General features: G+C 36.1%; 4 protein-coding genes across 7 annotated transcripts; 3 read left to right on the top strand and 1 right to left on the bottom strand.

The window, feature by feature from the left end:
• The first annotated feature begins 144 nt into the window (after positions 1–144).
• LOC109188848 lies at positions 145–675 on the top strand. Its single transcript, XM_019339484.1, has one exon. The coding sequence runs from the start codon at positions 145–147 to the stop codon at positions 673–675; it is 531 nt and encodes a 176-aa protein (XP_019195029.1).
• Positions 676–1,943: 1,268 nt separating this feature from the next.
• LOC109188799 (probable calcium-binding protein CML18) lies at positions 1,944–3,030 on the bottom strand. Of its 3 annotated transcripts, none has more exons than XM_019339425.1 (2): positions 2,818–3,030; positions 1,944–2,744 (listed from the first exon to the last, which is right to left on the bottom strand). In XM_019339425.1, the coding sequence occupies exon 2, from the start codon at positions 2,691–2,693 to the stop codon at positions 2,202–2,204; it is 492 nt and encodes a 163-aa protein (XP_019194970.1). In that variant the 5' UTR covers positions 2,694–2,744; positions 2,818–3,030; the 3' UTR covers positions 1,944–2,201. The 3 variants fall into 3 exon arrangements, with proteins under 3 accessions (XP_019194970.1, XP_019194969.1, XP_019194971.1); XM_019339424.1 differs by having other exon boundaries at positions 1,944–2,739; XM_019339426.1 differs by having other exon boundaries at positions 1,944–2,702.
• Positions 3,031–3,667: 637 nt separating this feature from the next.
• Positions 3,668–6,630, top strand: LOC109188763 (TOM1-like protein 2). Of its 2 annotated transcripts, XM_019339371.1 has the most exons (4): positions 3,668–3,807; positions 4,167–4,841; positions 5,300–5,548; positions 6,064–6,630. In XM_019339371.1, exons 2-4 carry the CDS (start codon positions 4,323–4,325, stop codon positions 6,493–6,495), a joined length of 1,200 nt encoding a protein of 399 aa, XP_019194916.1. In that variant the 5' UTR covers positions 3,668–3,807; positions 4,167–4,322; the 3' UTR covers positions 6,496–6,630. The 2 variants fall into 2 exon arrangements, with proteins under 2 accessions (XP_019194916.1, XP_019194917.1); XM_019339372.1 differs by lacking the exon at positions 3,668–3,807 and having other exon boundaries at positions 3,876–4,841.
• A 1,106-nt stretch (positions 6,631–7,736) lies between these two features.
• LOC109189260 (probable arabinosyltransferase ARAD1) lies at positions 7,737–11,760 on the top strand. The gene is made up of 9 exons (XM_019340072.1): positions 7,737–8,360; positions 8,447–8,620; positions 9,423–9,580; positions 9,664–9,811; positions 10,031–10,146; positions 10,225–10,363; positions 10,654–10,764; positions 10,940–11,008; positions 11,381–11,760. Exons 1-9 carry the CDS (start codon positions 7,872–7,874, stop codon positions 11,507–11,509), a joined length of 1,533 nt encoding a protein of 510 aa, XP_019195617.1. The 5' UTR covers positions 7,737–7,871; the 3' UTR covers positions 11,510–11,760.
• Positions 11,761–13,294: the final 1,534 nt, after the last annotated feature.

Genomic DNA, 13,294 nt, shown 5'->3' with positions numbered 1-13,294 from the left:
TGCTGTGGTCATGGCAAGATTGGATTGCCCACTATTACTGTCCCCCCTAAAAAATTGTTTGATTTATTCTTTACACCAGGGGATAAAAGAAAACATTTTTTGGAAAACATTAGATCTTATAATAGCATGTTTTGTTTCACATTAATGGGTGCAAGGATTGATAATTCAATAAACAGTGGTGACCCTATTGCCACGATCGTGGATAGTACATTCCCAATGTTCACGAATGGAACTTGTGACAACACTTTTTTAGAAAAGCGTGCAATTTTGGCACCTACACTTGATGTTGTTAATTCCATTAATGAATACATGAGTAACATACATGTTGCAGAGAGCAGAACTTACCTTAGTTGTGACACTGTATGTCGAACTGAGTCTAATAATGGCATTCTGGCGGATGTGCACACACCGGAGTTCCTAAATGGGTTGCGAGTATCTGGCATTCCTAACCATTCTTTGACGTTAAAGGTGAGTTCACCTGTGATGTTATTGAGGAATATAGATCACACACTTGGTCTATGCAATGGAACTAGGCTGATAGTAACCAGGTTGTCAGCACATGTCATAGAGGCCAAACTAATGTCAGGTAACCATATTGGTACCAGGGTTTTAATACCTAGATTGACAATGACTCCTTCGGACCCTAGATTGCCATTCAAGTTCAATAGAAGATAATTTCCGGTAACGCTCTCATATGCAATGACCATAAATAAGAGTCAATGACAAACACTTTCTCATGTAGGTTTGTTACTTAAGAAACCCGTGCTTGTACATGGTTAGTTGTATGTTGCTCTCTCAAGAGTTAGTAATCCACAAGGTCTCAAGATTTTAATTTGTAATGAGTTAGAACATGGATGTACTTCCACCATTAATGTGGTTTACAAAGTATTTAATAATTTATAATATTCATTATCTTTAGATTCAAATGATAATTATTCTTTTATGTTACACTAACTACACATTTATTTTTTATATACATTTTTTATATTCTAACAATTGTACTTGGAAATTTATTTTGTCGTAGATTATATTCTTTTCATGTAATTTTTCTAATATTTTATTAACACAGTATAACATGAATATTAAAAGTCGTTCCCCGTGCATCGCACGGGTATCATACTAGTACAAATATACAATGAACCCTTGTCAAGTTGTCATTTATCATCTTTGAATAAAGTGTTATCATGAGTGAACCATGCTGATTGAATCTCACAAACTTGCATGCATGAGATAATATCATAAGGAGTAATATACTGCACACATGCATGTTTATGTGTTTATGCATGTGTGTATGTGTATCATAGTCTAAACACTTTATATTTTTTAAAGTTCTTATAAGATCTTTGATGCTTGAATTAGGACACTTTGCATTAACAATTCTAACAAATATTTTTATATTTTCATGTTCATTATACATTAATGATTATACATTTTAATTTATATTTATGCGACTATTTGAATATAATTTGAAACCTTATTTAAAAAGAACTCAACCTTTTTAATAATTGTTAACCATCTACAAAGTAGAATATAATTCATTTAGGGTGGTAAAAACAAGTTGTAAAGTCATTTAGTTTTGAAAAGACCAACAAAAAAATTGACACTCCTATTTCACATTTTCAGTGGTTAACTAATGGAAAATATTTTTCTATGTTTCAAAACAGACCCTTAATGTATAATTAAAACAAATGCAACTGTAGTTTCCCTAAGCAGTAAACAGTAAAGACAATAGAAATGCTTTGGAATAGAGATACAAAGCCACATTATATGCATTCAACATCAAACAAGATTTGTCAAATTGACTAAAAAAATGTTAAAATATACTCCGTATATTCTTATTACTAGACTATTCCTCAAGATGTACCAAAGATGTTTGACTAGTCTGCACTTTGAAGTTTTAGGCAAAAATGCAAAATGAATATCAGTGCACTATAGCAAGTCCCTTCAAGACCAGAATTGTAGTTAATTTGATTAAGAAACAAGTTAAATCTATATTTTTAATCCTACAATCCCAAAACCATTTACACATTGCATTCTTAATTTACATTGCAATGCCCAAAATTATCAGATAAAGTGTATGCCGTTATATCACTGCCAGATGAAGTATAATCTAAGCAGCAACTAAATGAATGGGGAAAAGGGGGTCGAAAATGAAGATGAAGTCTAGGGCAGATTGAAAATTTTTGAATTCTCATGGAGCATCAACTCCAGGAATTATCAAATGCAGCAGAGGTTATTGCCTGAGCGAACTCCGGAAAGTTGATACAGCCATCGCCGTCAGTATCGGCCTCCCTGATCATCCCCGTCAGCTCCTCCGCCGTCAAGGCGTGGCCTAGCTTAGCCATGGAATGCGCCAACTCGGCCGCTGTTATGTATCCATTGCCGTCTCTGTCAAACATCCGGAATATCTTCCGCAGCTGCTCCTCCGTGTACGGACACTTGGCCGGTATGAGCTCCGGCTCCACCAGCGCGACGAACTCCGAGAACTCGATCAAGCCGTTGCTATTCCTATCGGCCTTCTGGATTAATGAGTCCATCTGATCCGCACTCGGATTGAGGCCGAGCGATCGGAGTAATGATCCGAGCTCGAGCTGCGTCAAGCTTCCGTCGTTATTCCGATCAAATGACCGGAAAATCTCCCGTAATTCGGCTATCTGCTCATCATCAAGCTTCACCGCTTCATTTCCGCCCATGGTGGATCCCTATAACCGACTATCTATCAAATATTCTTCAATTCCCCTATACATTTCACAAAATCACGAAAATCGTAAGAAGATTTCTCAGAGAGAGGAGGCGATGAACATCTTACGTAATTACCTGGTGAGAAAATTTCAGATCTCAGCAACAAAAACGTTGGACACGTAGATACGTATACGAAATGATGAGAATGAAAAACCAGAGAAACGGAAGGAGCGATTGAAAATGACGTCGTGATTGGGGTCAACGGCCGAGCATGATGATGATTGCGTCCATTAAGGAAGAGAATTGTTATGATGAAGAAACCGTCAAGGCGTCAACCCTTTAGGCGGATTCAAAATATATCTGCAGACAATTTTGGAATGCTATACCCCTCCCTCATCACGCGCGCGAATCCGGATTTTGGGCCTGCTTACACGTCAGATTATTTGGGCTTGATTGTTTACGTCTGGGCCTCAGCAGAAGATATATTATAATAATATTTCTGAACCACATTAAACAATTCCGACCTTAGCTCAGTTGGTAGAGCGGTGGACTGTAGTGGGTTATCCGCATCCATCCATAGGTCGCTGGTTCAAATCTGGCAGATTGGATTTTTTTTTAAAAAAATTCTGATTATACTTAATATTATTTTTTTTTAATTATGATTATACTTATTAGTTACTTTATTGCATTGAGTAAATAAAACATGATTCTCGTACATCTATTTTATCCCGCTTGTGTGTTTTATAGACTATTACTCAATAACAAAATTTATTCAATTACAAATTCAAATAATAACTACTAATTCCCTTATTACCTTGAAAAACAAAAAACAACAAAAAAAAAAAAAGTTTTGTTTTGTTTTTGTTTTTTTTGGAGAAACTCGCTTTTTTCGATCTGCTTAAGTACTTTACGGCTTTACCTACTTAAGTTATGCAATTCTCAGTTTCTCACCAGATTATAAGGACTTATGTGAAATTAGTGGAAACCAGAGGGCATAACTGAAATTACGCCAAATCTTTTGTGCGGGTCTGGTGACTGGGATACCGGATGTGAAGTGTAAATTAGCAGTTTACTTTTCGTGTGTTCAAAGCTAGAAATCCTCGCAGAGAAGAAAGAAGCAATCAGGCAAATCACTTCAACCTTTCTTGATGATCGCCATTATATTCTTTTTCCTTTTTTTGTTTAATTTTAATTTAATTATCAAACTATCAAGTTGACTTATTATGAATTTTTTTTTTTGTCTTCAAAATACAAATGGTCATTATGTGATGATGATTACTATAGCAATAGCGAAGTGAATTCAAATGCGATATCTGATTTTTTTTTTTTTTTTCCATAATACTGTTTTTCATTTCCGTCGAATTTGATTCTCAAGAATGATTTTCGTTAGATTTTATTTTTCTGTGAACTCAATGTGATTATGCTGGAGAATTTTCAAAATTCAGAATTATGATTATCATATGAATGGATTATATTTATTGTAGGTTCGGATGCGTGGTGGATGAAATTTCAATAGAATAGTTAGATTTTGTTGAGTGGTGCATAGATTATGAATTGATGTTTAAGAGATTTTGAGGAGTGTTGTGAAAAGGTAGGAGCAGCGATAAAGTGTTTTTGTGAATTTTGAAAATTTGTGAAAGATGAATGACAAATTGATGGATAAAGTTAGTTCCTTTGGAGAGATATTGAGGATTGGAGGATCTGAAGTTGGGCAGAAGATCAGTGCTGGAATGAGCTCCATGAGCTTTAAAATGAGAGAGTTCTTCCAAGGCCCAAATCAGGTGGATATCCTCATTGAGGAGGCCACTGCTGAAACTTTGGATGGGCCTGATTGGGAAACGAATCTTGAACTCTGTGACATGATTAATCAGGACAGGATCAATAGTGTTGAAGTCATACGGGGCATAAAGAAGAGGATTGTGTTGACAAGCCCCAGGATTCAGTACTTTGCTCTGGTGTTGCTTGAAACCGTCGCAGAGAACTGTGATAAGGCATTCTCAGAAATTGCAGCTGAGAAGGTGCTAGATGATATGGTGAAATTGATTGATGACCCTCAAACTGTTGTAAACAATCGCAACAAGGCTCTCATGTTGATTGAATCTTGGGGTGAATCCTCTAGTGAACTTCGCTATTTGCCTGTTTTTGAAGTAACCTACAAGGTAGCTTTTACTGAGCTTTCTTTCCTAAATTTGTTCTTCCAATTGCTTTCAATGGATCACGGTAGGAACACGCAAATGTAAAATTGTTGGCATTTAAGTATGTATTCTTTTTAGATCTTTGGTTATTAAGTCTTCTTCAACACCAATCTTACTGGTTGCTGATGGCCATGGACCATGCAGAAGTTGTTGATCTTATTAAAAATCTTTGGGTTGTAGGTATCAGGTCTATCATGAAAGTTTATTTTCAATTTAAGCCAGAGTACAAGATGGTTTGATAGTCAATGATCTAAATGAAGTTTATTGTCTTGCTGTGTTCTATCTCCTCTTGGACAGATTGCTTTAAATGCTGATGAAATCCATGCAAATACTGAAATATATGTTTAAATGGGAAATCAGCTATGTAGTTATTGCTTCCTGATCTGGCATTTTCTTTTACCTTTTCTTTGTTTCCATTTTAGAGCTTGAAAGAAAGAGGAATAAGTTTCCCTTGCCGTAATGATGAGAGCCTGGCTCCTACATTCACTCCTCCAAGATCTATAACAGATTCAGAGCCAAGTGCTACGTTTGCACAACAAATCTGTGACAATATTCCACCTCCCTTTACCTTTTCTGCAGAACAGACAAAGGAGATATTTGATGTGTCAAGAAATAGTGCGGAGCTTCTTAGCACTGTTTTATTGTCTTCACCTCAGCCAGATGCTTTGCAGGTAACTATTTCTTATTGCCCCCACCATATGTCATATCTTATTTAAACTTTCTGTTGAAATGTCCTGTGTATATAAGCAATACTAATCAGGATATTTTGTTTAGTTCACTAAAGATTAATTAAGAATCGCCCATTACAACCAGCTTGATTGGCGTGAGTGGCCCTGCACTCTCGTCCTTTAAGAGAGGTCGGGAGTTTGAACCCCTCTCGTATGGAGAAACCAATCTGGCCAGCACTTTGCCCCTTAATTGGGCCGGCTCGGTGCGAACGATGATTAGTTTGAGTATGGTACGGGCTTAAAGGTGCCTCCTACAGTTAGGGCATGCTCAGGACACCTCGTGGTCTGACTCAAAAAAAAAAAAAAAAGAAGAAGAATCGCCCATTACAAAACTTACCATAAACCAAAGTGTTGGTTTTCAGCTGCTGAAATGCAGCTATGATCTCAACAATCTTTCTAAATTTAATGCCCAGCATTAGTCATACTACTTTATTGCCAACTTTTGAAACCGTTTTCAGGATGAGTTGACAACCACACTCGCAGAACAATGTCGCCACTCCATAAATACTGTTCAACGAATCATTCAGACTGCTGGGGATAACGAGACCCTCCTTTTTGAAGCATTGAATGTGAATGACGAACTCCAGAAAGCCCTCTCCAAGTATGAAGATATGATGAAACCTGCAGCAGCTCTATCAGTAACAGCACAAGCCCCAGCACCTGCTATGGTACCTGTCGCTACTGAGCCCAACGAGTATCCCCATGCCGGAAAAGAAGAAGCCCTGATCGAAAAACCTGCAGGCTCCCATAGCAGAGTCCATGGTGAGAACAAAAGCGACACCGCTGATGATCTTGAGATGGTCTTCTGCAGGAAATCCGGCAGCCCTTCAGAATTAGGACATGATGACCAGAAGCTGCAACCAGCGAGGGATGATCTCATTACCTTCTAAGTTGCTCCATAGCACTAGACTTTAGTTATCAATTCCTTTCCTGATGTCAATAAGAGGCCTTTTAAGATGTTCTGTATTGACATTGGTTTGATTTACGATTATTAAATAAATTAATATTCGTAAAATGACATAGAAAAGGCCCTCCTAAATTAAACTTAACAAACTATTGTCTAAAAATACTAAAAAAAAAGTATTTTATCTTGTAAAATGCAAAAAAGATTACTACTACACTCATGGAATTGAGGTAACATATCCTGATTAGGGCAAGGAATAAGATTTTGGTAATCCCCAACCAAGTAGGCTTGGTAGCCATAACTCCAATAAGATATCAAGATTTCAAAATTTTTAACTCTCTATTTCAAAATTTGACATTGCATGCCTTCTTCGACTCCTTCTTTAGTCGAAGAATGCGACTGCCATATTACCAATTAATGCGTCTTAATGCACTAAATTAATTAGTTAAAGTACTTAATTATAATTTTTAAAATTTTGAGGGGTTTTTGGTTAAAAGTTAGAAGCCTTATTTTACCCTTTTTTTTTTCTCTTTAAAGATGATAAATTTTGGTGAAATTTCAAATATTTTAGGTTGAATTTGATTAATTTTAAAAAGTTAAAGGATTAAATAGTTAAAAGGATTTGGAATAAGGTTCAAATTGGCCACTGAACGTAACCTAAAAATGCAATTAGGCCACTGAACGAAAAAAAAGTGCAATTAGGCCACTGAACACTCCAAAAATGTGCAATTTCACCTGATAGCAGGTTACCTTCAATTTTAGCAGGTTATCTGCTTACGTGACAGCTGAGTTGGCATTTGTAATAAATTTTAATTAATTTTTAATAAATTTTAATAATAAATTTTTATTAAAAAATTTTTTTAAAAAATAAAAATGACTTTATTTTATTTTTTATTTAATTTTTTCTAATTTTTTATAAAATTTATTATTAAAATTAATTATTAAAAATTATTTAAAAATTATTAAAAATGCCAACTTAGCTGCCACGTAAGCAGGTAACCTGCTAAAATTGATGGTAACCTGCTATCCGGTAAAATTGCGTACATTTGGAGAGTCCAGTGGCCTAATTGCACATTTTTTAGTGTTCAATGGCCTAATTGTACTTTTTTTTCGTTCAGTGCCCTAATTGCATTTCCAGGTTACGTTCAGTGGCCAATTTGAACCTTATTCCAAAGGATTTATATAACAGTGTAACCTTTTGAGATTCGGCCCAACTCCAAAGCTCCACAGACCACAGTCTCAGGTTTCATCGTCGGTTTGGCGTTAACCATGAAATATCAAGCTATCATCTCCTTCACGATCTCTCATATTATCCAAGCGTAGTGTGTCAGACGTTGATTGTGCGAGCTCGACAGTGTGCAAATGGCGGGAAGACATTACTCGACTGTTACCGGAAACTCGAAATCCAGATCTCCATTACTGATCTTCGTTCTTGCGCTTCTGCCGCTCTCTTTCGTCTTTTACATGTTCTCCTCCCCTTCTCCGTCCGAAACCACCACTGCAGCAATCCACTCCGTCCGAAGCCCTAGCTCAGGAGTAGATTATTCTTTCGTATCCTCACTTGAAAAGTTCCTAGCAAAATCTCAGCGATCTCCGACTGTCGGCGATGATTCAGTCGTCGGTGAAGCTACCGTAGAGGATATTCGTAAATTGGATGATTCGGTATGGAGTAAGGAGACTCAAAGGTTATACGAAGAGCCGTTCTACCCTCCTTCTTCACCTATTAAGGTCTACGTCTACGAAATGCCTAAGAAATTCACTTACGATTTGCTCTGGTTGTTCCAAAATACGTACAAACAGACCGACAACCTTACGTCAAATGGTAGTCCGGTTCACCGGCTGATCGAGCAGGTGATTTTGCTTTTTCACATTTTAGTTTCCCAGTTTCATTCGTATCAGTAAAATTTTTTAGCTGACATTTATCTTTTGATGTGTAGCATTCAATTGATTACTGGTTATGGGCGGATTTGATAGCACCAGAATCAGAAAGGCTGTTGAAGAATGTTGTGAGAGTGCATAAGCAGGAGGAGGCTGACCTATTCTACATACCGTTTTTCACTACCATTAGTTTTTTCTTGCTTGAAAAGCAGCAATGCAAGGCTCTATATAGGGTGTGAGTGCATTTCCAGGCAAATATTATAATTTTCTTTTTCCACTGTCACGGATTAATATGATGTAGTCTCTGGAAATCTATTGGGATTGAATGAACTAGGAAATAGCTTATTTACATACTCACATTAAGATTCTCTACTAGATACAAGAGTCTTATTTTCTTTTCCCCACAAATGTAGTTCTTGATTTGCATCAAGGTCATATTTTTTTACATTATTTTGTTCCCCTGTGGGGAGGATATGGGTTTTTTTGTGTTACTATACTGTATGCTTGGATGGGTAGAAAGTCTGGGGATGTTAAATGGGAGAGAAAATATGAGGGAAATAAACTGGAGAAGAAAAATTTGTCTTTGTATGAAAAGAAATAAAATGAGAGTGATAAATGAAGCTGATGAATATCTTAAGAGGGAGAGATGAATTTCACACCATATATTGTGTGTTGAGACTTGAGAAAGTGAGCACCCATTTTCTTCTCATATTTGGAAGGAAAATTATTTGATAGGGGAGGATTATTTTCTCTTTGTTTTCTTTCTCCTCCATTATCCTTCTCAAACAAGAGAAAATCAACATTTTCATCTCTTTTCTTCTCCCCTAAACAATTTCTTTCCTCTCATAAAATTCAGAATGAACAGCATCTAATGTTGATATTTTGTTTCTATCTAAAAATTAGAACTAGATATTTGCTGCATAAATGAAGCTCCATTAGCTCTCTTGAATTGGAACTTAAATTATTTAGCACAGTTTCAGTTTCATTTGGCTTTTCGAAACATCTTATTGCATTTTTTTTTTTTTCTAAATGTAGGAGGCCTTGAAATGGGTTATGGATCAACCTGCATGGAAGCGTTCCGAGGGAAGAGATCATATCCTTCCTGTTCATCACCCCTGGTCTTTCAAGTCTGTTCGCAAATTTATGAAGAAAGCAATTTGGCTGCTTCCTGATATGGATTCAACAGGGAACTGGTTAATACCTTTCCCTAGTTTGCATTGTGTCAAAAGATCCTAACATTTATAAAGCTAAAACTCATAATTCTGTTTAACTTCAGGTACAAGCCAGGACAGGTTTATCTCGAAAAAGACCTGATACTTCCTTATGTACCCAATGTTGACCTATGTGATGCCAAATGCGTATCAGAAAATGCACCAAAGAGAAGCACACTGCTATTTTTCCGTGGGAGGCTTAAAAGAAATGCGGTAGGCTTCTTTTTTCTATTTTCCAAGGATGTAGCATGCTTTCAGAAAGTTTGATAAGTAATGATGATTGCGCATATGTTCATTGTGTTACTGAGGTATCTACTATGGGAATAACACATTAACTGTTACATGATGTGTATACTTTTTCTGAGCAATATCTTAAATTATAGTACACTACTGTGAAAGTGGCTGCTCTAAATAATTTACATCACTTTCCAGGGTGGGAAAATACGTGCCAAACTTGTGACAGAACTTAGTGGTGCTCAGGGAGTACTTATAGAGGAGGGAACTGCTGGAACTATTGGAAAGGCAGCTGCTCAGAGTGGCATGCGCAAGTAAGTTTTAAGTTATCTAGGAAAAACTAAAGTTTAAAAAAAGCATAGCTAATTTTGATTCTTTCCTTTGGTGATCAGGAGTCTATTTTGCCTTAATCCTGCCGGTGATACTCCATCATCTGCCAGATTATTTGATGCAATTGTTAGTGGCTGTATTCCTGTCATAATAAGTGATGAACTAGAACTTCCTTTTGAGGGGATTCTTGACTATCGAAAGGTTTGTACATAAGCTATGATTTGCCCCTTGGTTTACTTCATTGTTTCTCCTTAAAGTGTGTAAAAAAAGTGACTTATTGAAGTGAGATATAGTTAGATCATAATCAGTTTTCTTTGCTGATCAAATTGCATTTCCTTGTCCTCCAGTCTCTGCATACTACATGACTAGTTCTGTTTTATTATTATTTTTCTTAATCATCAATATCATTGGAAAAATTACCTCCTTCCCAGCTGCTCCATCCCTCTAACCTTTTGAGTGTGTCAGCCTCTTACTCTGTGTTCCTTTGGCAGATTGCTTTATTTGTGTCCTCTAGTGATGCTGTGCAGCCAGGGTGGCTCCTTTCATTTCTGAGAAATGTTAGTGCTGCTCAAATCAGAGCGATGCAAATGAACTTAGTTAAGGTTTGTGCATCTGAAATGCTACAACTGCTGTCTTATGTTCATTCCTAAGTTTTAGAAAATAATGGATAAGTTTCATTATTAGAAGCTGTTAGTGATTTTTTATTGAGTTTATTGCACAAACCCAGTCATTACAAATACTCTAATAGCATGCATCGTCTTTTTCTTATGATATCAGTATTCGAGGCATTTTCTGTATTCGCATCCAGCTCAACCTTTGGGCCCAGAAGATTTAACCTGGAGAATGGTTCGTTATCTGTACTTTAAGTTATTTAGCTGTCAGCCTGTCATTTTCCACTGTATGGTTCCACTTTCTGCTAGTTACAAGTAGTTCAAAATGCAGGATGTTGATTATATTCTTTGAATGTTATGGTGGAAAGCATTCAAGCTTTATGTTTCTAGAAACTGAAGCTTAACATGAAAGCATAAACTAAAAGCATTGCACTTCCATGCTTATGTTTCTTTGTTGGGTGGCTATCTTATAAATATGGCATTCTCCTGCGACTCTGCAAGGGCATATGACAAATCCTACTAGTGAAATACTGAAAATTAGTGCAGTATTACTATTCTAGTTACATTTTTATTAATATTTTGTTAATTATTTATGATGGCTGTGCAGATGTCAGGGAAGCTGGTTAACATTAAGCTCCATACTAGGAGGTCTCAGCGGGTAGTGAAAGAATCTAGAAGTCTGTGCACTTGTGATTGCAGGCGCCCCAATAGTACTAACCCAGGTCTCTTGCTTTGAACACTACAATGTTTCTATTTGTTTCCTTCTGTATTATTTGTTTGGAATTTTGTACATCAATGTCTCAATTGCTTTAGTATGTCTTTGCAATTCTTTCCCTTCTGCACTCTCGAGAATTGGAACGACTTTTCTTTTGAATTTTTATTTATCCCACATCATTTGCTTAGTGCCCATTGTGCTGCAGATGGAGTTTTCATGTATGAATTATGAAGAATGTCAATCCGTGTTAATTTAATTTATTTTTGTTCTAATTAGCTGGAGAATCTTGTTTCAATAATTATACATGTGAACTGGGAGCCTGAGATGTGCCCGTACATGTTCTTATGCTCTACTGAAAATGAGTTTTAGTATTATATAATTTTCTAGATGGAAAGGATGACGTGGTCAATCATGTTCATGGAACCTGAACTCAAGACTTGCAATTCTATACTCTAAAGCCAGGATCTCATCGCACTGGCCGTGCTGGTTTTGGGTGTTTTCAGAGCGTATGCGTGTTATCACATGCAAATCTCTGCTTCCTGGCAACAGACCACCGACGTCCTATACTTCCTACCACTAATAATTTAATATTAATCTTCTACTATACCACTAATAATTTAATATTAATCTTCTACTATACGCTGATTTCTTCCATCTTTTCACCGCCTTTGTTCTTTTCCATTTCTATGTCATATTGTCATTTATCCATAGGATCAGTTTTTGGTGCTAATGCTGCTGATCCCTATTATAAAATGTCATTATTAATACTGGCCTACAAAATAAACGATGAGACACTATATAGTAACATGATATCACTGCATTCTCTCAGACCTTAGTTTAATTTGGCCATTTTATTGAGTGACAGGTGAAACTTGCAACCACTATTTTAAAGATATTGGATAAATTCAGTCTTATGATTTTATCTAGTAAAGGACTATACGGAGGTAAATCAATTTAAATTGTCCATATTTGATCAGTTTAAATCAAGAAAGTCAATAGGTTTGGAGTTGAATTTGTAATCTTATGATAATTAAGTCAACAATCTAATCAATCTGGCTGGAATTGCTTCTTAATTTGACCTATGGGAGGTGTTGATTATATTAAGAATAGTAACCACAAATATGCCAATATGATCTGAACGAGATTTGACCTATTGGAGGTGTTGATTATATTAAGAATAGTAACCATAAATATGCCAATATGATCTGAACGAGATTTCACAAAGTCTATATCGGAATTCAACCGCCACCGACCTCCAGTGCATGACTACCGATTAAACATGTAAACATCCAGCAAAGCAATGCGTCAACAGCGCATCCAAGGTGGGGTCGCAGTGGGAGACAGGTAAGCCTGCGCCGTCAAACACTCCGCTAATACCGCGTTACTTGTGCCATCTATTCTCCCCGTTTCTGTTTTTGGTCCATTTGCAATTGACCCAGAATTCCAAGGGTAGTATCGTCACCCGCATTCTTATTTTCTTTCATATTTATGAACTATGATTTTCATTTTTCAAAGTTAATAATCTATATAAAAAAAAATTATAATACACCACACATTGTCACTATGTGAGGATAATTTTTTTAAAAATTTCAAAGCTTGTCTTCTTTCACTCTGTGGATTCATTTTTAATAGTCATTAAAATTGTATGAATCTCAAAAAATTATTTTAAACCATTTTTCATTATATATGTTATAAGTTCCGTTTAATTTATACTCCGTAGTATATAAGTAAACTAATATATAGTATACTAATAAAGAGTATCATAATCTCAAACTAGTTATAGAAGTAAATATGACAATTATTTTA

Source organism: Ipomoea nil, unplaced genomic scaffold (assembly GCF_001879475.1).
Source record: "Ipomoea nil cultivar Tokyo-kokei standard unplaced genomic scaffold, Asagao_1.1 scaffold1509, whole genome shotgun sequence".
Classification (NCBI taxonomy): domain Eukaryota; kingdom Viridiplantae; phylum Streptophyta; class Magnoliopsida; order Solanales; family Convolvulaceae; genus Ipomoea; species Ipomoea nil.
Note: the sequence above shows the minus strand (reverse complement) of the source record. Positions and strands in the feature narration are given on the sequence as shown.

Excerpts from the sequence above, each read along its gene's own strand:
- LOC109188848 (XM_019339484.1), top strand. The coding sequence starts at position 145 with ATGGGTGCAAGGATTGATAATTCAATAAACAGTGGTGACCCTATTGCC.
- LOC109188799 (XM_019339425.1), bottom strand. The coding sequence starts at position 2,693 with ATGGGCGGAAATGAAGCGGTGAAGCTTGATGATGAGCAGATAGCCGAA.
- LOC109188763 (XM_019339371.1), top strand. The coding sequence starts at position 4,323 with ATGAATGACAAATTGATGGATAAAGTTAGTTCCTTTGGAGAGATATTG. Across the intron at positions 4,842-5,299 it reads TTTTTGAAGTAACCTACAAG|AGCTTGAAAGAAAGAGGAAT; the intron begins GTAGCTTTTACT and ends TTTCCATTTTAG. Across the intron at positions 5,549-6,063 it reads CTCAGCCAGATGCTTTGCAG|GATGAGTTGACAACCACACT; the intron begins GTAACTATTTCT and ends AACCGTTTTCAG.
- LOC109189260 (XM_019340072.1), top strand. The coding sequence starts at position 7,872 with ATGGCGGGAAGACATTACTCGACTGTTACCGGAAACTCGAAATCCAGA. Across the intron at positions 8,621-9,422 it reads AATGCAAGGCTCTATATAGG|GAGGCCTTGAAATGGGTTAT; the intron begins GTGTGAGTGCAT and ends TTCTAAATGTAG. Across the intron at positions 10,147-10,224 it reads GCTCAGAGTGGCATGCGCAA|GAGTCTATTTTGCCTTAATC; the intron begins GTAAGTTTTAAG and ends TTTGGTGATCAG.